Source organism: Bactrocera tryoni, chromosome 5, assembly GCF_016617805.1.
Source record: "Bactrocera tryoni isolate S06 chromosome 5, CSIRO_BtryS06_freeze2, whole genome shotgun sequence".
NCBI lineage: Eukaryota > Metazoa > Arthropoda > Insecta > Diptera > Tephritidae > Bactrocera > Bactrocera tryoni.
In genome coordinates this window covers 38,224,803-38,231,904 of record NC_052503.1, presented here as the reverse complement: position 1 = coordinate 38,231,904, position 7,102 = coordinate 38,224,803, and the positions used below count along the sequence as shown (strand labels likewise).

General features: G+C 38.7%; 1 protein-coding gene across 1 annotated transcript; it reads left to right on the top strand.

The window, feature by feature from the left end:
- Positions 1 to 5,993: 5,993 nt before the first annotated feature.
- Positions 5,994 to 7,102, top strand: LOC120778118 (fat body protein 2). Its single transcript, XM_040109822.1, has 4 exons — positions 5,994 to 6,118; positions 6,189 to 6,416; positions 6,493 to 6,666; positions 6,744 to 7,102. Exons 1-4 carry the CDS (start codon positions 6,023 to 6,025, stop codon positions 7,023 to 7,025), a joined length of 780 nt encoding a protein of 259 aa, XP_039965756.1. The 5' UTR covers positions 5,994 to 6,022; the 3' UTR covers positions 7,026 to 7,102.

Sequence of the window (7,102 nt, the reverse complement as noted above, 5' to 3'; positions counted from 1 at the left end):
ATCCTGCAGGTCCCCACTCTGAGTTTGACTCTTCAGAAATCCTTAGGGGTTACAGGGTAATCAATTGTGTGGCAGAGCATTCTGGGATTTCTTTAAAATAAAGGATATCCTAAGAAGGCCTCGTGCTCTCATTTGGCTGCCCTCTCTGGAGGAATCAGGCTAGAAGCTCCTGAGATGCATCATTCTGCAGAATAAATCTATATCAGGTATAGATGCGTAGCAGCCGATCAAGGAGGAAAAGGCTAATAAAGCAAGCAAACCCATACTGGTGCCCATTTGCGAAGAGTCGTTAGGGGTTCTTCCGAAGGTTGATTATAAAATCTGCTTCGGTATCTGGGGTCGACGGCGCCGGCCAGTTGGCATTGGGTGTTGGCGTTAAAAGTAAATGACTTATCTTAGATGCGCTCAGATCAATCAACGGGCTATAAAAATATATAAGTGTATTTCTTTATTCTTCCTCTGATGTCTAATAACGTTTTACTTGGCCCATGTTAGGGACATACTACGTACACCCCTAATAAGTTTAAGAGAGAAGAACGGAAGAGAGGATATCCTAATAAAGTGTGTAGCCATGCAAGACATATCATAAGGTGAAGCACCAACGCAAACGCCAGAAATAAGTCGCTATTGCAATATATTGTAAATAGTAATCTAAGAATGTACATATACATACATATGTGATAGCGGTGATAAGTTCACACTCAAGAGTACGGCAAATTTTTCGGGTTGGGAGGAAGTCTTGGGTGCCGCGCTATCAACATAATCAGATAGCCTGGTTGTTGATAACTGGAGAGTGCCAAGGAGCTATCTATGTCGGATCAATCCTGGATACTCTTCAGCTTTCGCGAGAAATCCAGTTCTTCCCCTTCAATATCAAAACCACAGGAAAACAGCATGGGGTACATTTACCAAGATAACTACAAAGAGATTAGAAGCAAGTAGGCTCAAGAACTACTTAGATGCAGTGGTGAAAACGTTAGAAAAGATCTTAACCACCTCCTTCAATCAATCTACACCGTTAACCGTCCTCAAAAAGTGAAAGTCGCCGCCTTGCCGGACCTTAAAACCCTAAGGACCAATTTTAGAAAACGGTCTATGAGAGTAATAAGACCAAAATCTGGCAACCGTACAAAGATATCTTGAAGAAATACAAAAAAGCAGTTAGGAAAGCAGAGGCATACTCTTGACAATCTTTTTGCACATCGATAGAAGGCTGTAAAGAATTAGCTAGACTGAGTAAGATTCTGTCTAATAAATCTTACTTAAGGAATAGGGGTGGCGTCTGGACTTTCTTTGCTGAAGAATCTCTACAGGAACTCCTGGAAAGACAGTTCCCTTGTAGTCAGTAAACCGCTGTGGAGATACTGCCAGGTTGCCTACAAATACAGCAGACCGATCCGACCTTATAGGAAGCAAGAAAAAAATCATGTACTTTATATACATTTTATGCTATATGCTTTTTGCCACTTAGAGAGGTTTACACCCATAATGTTACAGAAGCTAGAAGAACTTATGGTACCAAGGCTAGAAAAGATATATAAAGTCAGCAACCAACTACATTCTAAGTAGCTGGAAAAGAGTCAAAGTGGCGTTCTTACATTAACTGGGCAGAAGAACATGAAAACGCAAAATACTTTAGACTCATAAGCCTCATATCCTATATTGCTTAAGGTTTAAGGAAGGCTAAAGGATTTATACAAAAGTTCGTCGACGTCACTAATTAATTTCATCGTATTTAACACATGCAGGAAGGCTTTAAGCTCACTGGCGAGTCAACTCCACCTGTGCTTAATTTGGGTTCCCGACCACAGGAAAATTTTCAGTAACGAAAAAGCAGACGAGTTGACAAAACTATGAGCTTTTTTAAACAAATCTGAAACGGAGTCAATAGCAGGCCCGTTGCGGACGATCAAAAGTGAGAAATCAATAACCAACTGCAAGTTAATGGGTAAGCCCTATAACAATATTTTCCGTAGCTGAACGCTAGAAAGGAAATAGGGAACAGTTTTCCACTTTCTCTATGAATGTTCAGCTTTAGCACAAACCAGACATAGTACGAGTATACTTGGAACACATCAGGCAACAAACTGTGAATGGCTGTCTACAAAAAGCACAGCGGACATATGTAAGTAGTGGTCAGATCTATGTTAGGCACTCGTAGAGCGAAATATGGGTGGGCATCTTACCAAGAATAAAATTAAAAACTATTTCAATAATAAGAGAACGCAACTAATATTTCTCATCACTACCAGTAATGAGTTGAAATCTGAGAAATCGGCCAATTAAGAGTCATATCGTCCGATATTTATCTTTTCTCCAGTAGTGAAGATGGTTGCTGTTTCGATTTTCGCTCGTCTTAGTAGATCATCAACATGGTTTCTCCGAGTAACAGCGTAGAGCCTGAAATAGAGGACTTACGTTTAAAGGTAACCGCAAGAAAATTCCGGAAAAGATCCAAAATTGTCGAAATAACACACTTCGGACAATTACCTATTGCAGACGAAGAGCTGGAGTTGTAACCCTAAGCACCGCTTTGCATTTCCATTTAAGCCTACTCATCTGACACCCCTTTCTCTGTAATATAGATTACCGGTACAAGTGCGGTGGCGGCAATATTTACAATCTCACAATTTAAGATGTTCTGGCGTTTTTTAGAAATCGCGAAAAATGTTGCGATATGATAGGGGACGGGGTTAACTTGGGAATAATTTGTTTCTTGGTAGAATTAGGTATAGCGCAAACCAATTATGAGCCCTTTTGCCACTTAAATCGTAAAAATATACTGAAGTTGTTCAGTATATTTTATTAATAACTGAATTTTTAATACAAATTTTATTAGAGAATTATGTCTCTATTTTGAGCTGGAAAAATCTAGTATGGAAAAAGTATAATTTTTGAAAAGCCATTCCAGTTTTACAGCTGAATTTTATTTCATTGGGTCCAATAGAAAATTTTGGTCTAACCACTTTTGATTGATGACATATTAATTTAATGAAAAGACTGATTTGTGTCAATGGTAAATGTTCAATTCGCATTGGATGCAGTCCCCCGGACATCGATAGATAAAAAATTATTATAATGGTTTCCTAGTTAAAATAAAAATCAGGAGCTGAAAAGCAGAACTGAATTTATTATAAAAAAAAAAAACAAATTAATTGGTTGAATATATTTACATCTTATTATTATTTCTTTGAAATTTTTATTCCCTCTCTTAAGATTTTAATTAATGTACATATATGTTTGTGAACTTCGGATTCAGTGATAGCAACGTAGCTACATAGCTACATTATATATGTATATATAGGAGAGATTCAAAACAAAATGTTCCAAAAGATCTGCTTGTATGTTCGCTATTTAGTATAGCATCGGTTTGTGGGAATTTTTATATATTATACTATATATTTATACTTTTGACTGACGGAAAAATACGTTAGGTTAGACGTTTAGTACATGTGTAATGGAATCTCTTCATAATACCTGGAAATAAAATCGATATTGTGGAACCCCTACTATATGATACTGAAATACAACCTTGATAAAAAATTTGATGAAGTTTTAATTTTATTTAAAAAGGCAGTGAAAATAAATAGCTTATATAGGGTTCTTCAATAGAGCACTACAAAAGAGACCGATAAGGATAGCGAACGACGCTATATTACGCCAACAACGAGTCAAAATTATTAAAAGTTACTACCGAAATTCGGAGTCAGTTGCCTCAATTTTAACATTTTTTTAATAAAAGCGCTCCAAGTTTATGTTTAAATAAAATAAAAACGGTTTGGGATATCAATGAAATTTATTAAACCTGTGAAAGTACATTCGTACGTACTCTATGTGTTACCATTGGATCCCGAAAAAACTACGGTTTGGTGCGGTTTATATGCCGTACTTCTTCCATGATGATCAAGACCGGCGCGTTACACGTTACGCTTAATGATAACTCAATATTTTTGGCCCTTATTGGATAATATGGACTTGGACAATATGTGGTTCCAACAGGACGGCGTCACAATCCACACAGCGAATGTCACAATTGATTTATTGAAACTCAAGTTGGGTAAACGTGTTATCTCACGAAATGGCCCAGTCAATTGGCCGCCTCGGTCGTGCGATTTGACGCCGTTAGACTATTTTAAGTCTATAGTCTATGCCAACAAGCCATCGACGATTGATGAACTTCGTAAGAATATCGAACGTGAAATTGCAGCATTGTCGGCCGATTTATGCTTGAAATCCGTCGAAAATTGTGTTCCGCTTCTGGACTTCTGCAAGCGTGCCCGTGGTGGCCACACAAAAGAAATCGAGTTCTATACATAATGTCATCGAATGTAGTTTCATAGGAATAAAAAAAGGTGTCTATGATATATGCTATAGTGGTCCGATATCGGCAGTTGCGTCAAGTAGCTTCTTATGACGTGCGGTTCGATTTCTAAAAAAATGAGGAGCTAGTTTGCGTATATAAAAATAGACAGACAGACAAGGCTTATCGCACTGAACATTTCTATATATACATATATTTTTTGGGTCTCCGACGTTTCCTTTTTGGTGTTACAAACTTCGCACAGAATACAGTTTGTAATAACTTAAGGGGCTATACCAGTGTGATACTTTCAAAAAATCAATTTTTTTTTTGCTTTTTCGATGGTTCACCTGTATATTTTCAAAAATATTCAGTGAAATCGGCAAGGTCGTATCTTGAATAGTTTTCGAATGGCAGCGTTCTAAACAGCGACCGCTCAGAAGTGCAAACATATACGAGTATAAGAGAAACTTTAAACGCGTTTTTCTCGAAACGACATTTTTCAAAATTGCTGACATCATAACTCAACGAGAAATCGACCGATCGACTTCGACCGATCGATTGGCTTCTTGCCGAACTCTTCACCCCTGAGGAAATGGAGAGAATGTTGCCATACTGCAATCCATCTCCACCAACTCAAGACTGTAGGAAGATCAGGCTCAAGAGAACCGAAGAATCATATCGCTAATCGCGGATACTCCTATATAAGCAGTTCAATGGTCGCAAAAGCAATCAACTGCTACACCTTCTATAATGTAGTTCTCCGTAAATCCTTCTGACAGATGCCAAGGCAGGTGTTTCACAGCCTGCAGAAACGACGCATCAGAGAGGTATTAAGACTCAACGGTCATGAAAGTCACTTTTGGACGTAGCGAGCATTGGAGGCGTTTGTTTGAAGATTATCAAGTTGAAAGTGTTGTAGGTGTGGTACAGCCTTTTCAGACTTTCAAGAAGGGCGCTAACACATTCAAATCCTTTAAGTCCACGGAACTGGACGATATCATACATCCGCTGCTTCAATGGGTGTCATGTAGTTAGAGAGGCTCATGAACATGTATGCTAGAGGCCAAATTTCGAAGTTCAGATCCGAAAGCATAACATAACAGCATTTGAATTTCTCTATCTCAATACCCCCCTTAATTATTTGTTGTGGGTGGGTTGTCTGGTGCAGTGGTTAAATTCATGTTAACCGAGGTCTATTACTGCCACACTAAGTCTATTTCGGCTCTACTATATGTTTGCGCATTTGACCCTAACCTTCTGTCAGTTTATTGCACTTCTCATGGAATAAGGCGATAAATACAATTAGGCGGAGACAACTTTTAAAATGCGATTAGAGGCATAAATTATCGCATTTTAGGCATATGTTCGTACACTTGTGCATACATACATACAAGTATACACATGCATAAGAATATTAACAAGAAGAGGATGCTTGTGTGTTGTCACCCACCAGGGTCAATCATCATCGCGAACTCATTGAGTTCTTCTAAGTAAACTTCGTGCACACCTGGCTTATCAATATAATTCGTCTCTCCACACACCAAAACTCTGGACGTCTGATTACAGTATCGCTCGATTACAAACGACTGGAACAATGGGCGGCTATAAAAGACGATGCTGCGCCGAAGGAACTCATAGTCTAACGCTAAGCAGCGTATTGCAAAATAAGCAAAGTATTTCTGTGAAGATTTTTCAATTTTAATATTTATTAAGTACAAAATGTTCGATTTGAGCGGTAAAAATGTCGTCTATGTTGGAGGCTTCAGCGGTATTGGCTACCAAGTTTGCCATATGCTGATGAAGAAGCAAATAAGCGTAAGTCGAAATCAGAAATATGGCAATTACAAAAAAATATACATATGAATATCTGTATCTTTTGTTATAGCACCTGATTGTGATGGGTCGCATGGAGAATATGGAGATGATGCAGAAGCTACAAGCGGAAAATAGCTCAGTCAATGTGATGTTCGTTCACATGAACCTGATGGACCGCGTCAACATGGAACAAGCTGTTAAACAAGTGATGGGCGTCATAAAACACATCGATGTTCTGATTAATGGTGCAGGCGTTTTGGCCGACAAGGACATGGAAACCACAATGGGCGTGAACTTGGTAAAAACGAAGTCTCTTTGTAGCGGAAATTCAATTCATACTCATTTGGAAAACTTATCTACATATATATTTCTAGATGGGCATGATGAATATGGTTTGGTTGAGTATGCCGTACATGGATAAAACGCAAATGGGTCAAGGCGGTATTGTGATGAATATTGCCTCCGTTTACGGTTTGGAACCGGCACCTGCCTTCCCAGTATATGCCGCTGCCAAGCACGGTGTCATTGGTTTCACACGCTCAATGGCGGTAAGTTCTTTCTCTATGCATACCTGTATTTTGCAAATATACAAATATATCGATAACATAATTTTTTTTTTCTTTAGGACAAGCGTCATTACCAACACACAGGTGTGGCTTTCATTGTTGTATGCCCTGGTCTTACTACCAGCGAAGCGATGATGAATTTACGCGAGAAGTCGGTGATGGGTCAGCATTCATATGTTGGAGAGTTGGTAGAAGCGATGGACAAAGCCAAACAGCAATCACCTGATGAGTGTGCGATGAATATGGTCAAAGCGATGGAGGTGATGAAAAATGGTGCTGTCTATTTGTGCAACATGGGTCAACTAAAGGAAGTGATGCCAACCAACTATTGGCATATGTAAATTCGACGATACCGCTGATTCGGCAAAACAATTAGAATTCTCGAAAAAAATTCAAAAAAGTAAGAGATTTTCTAAAG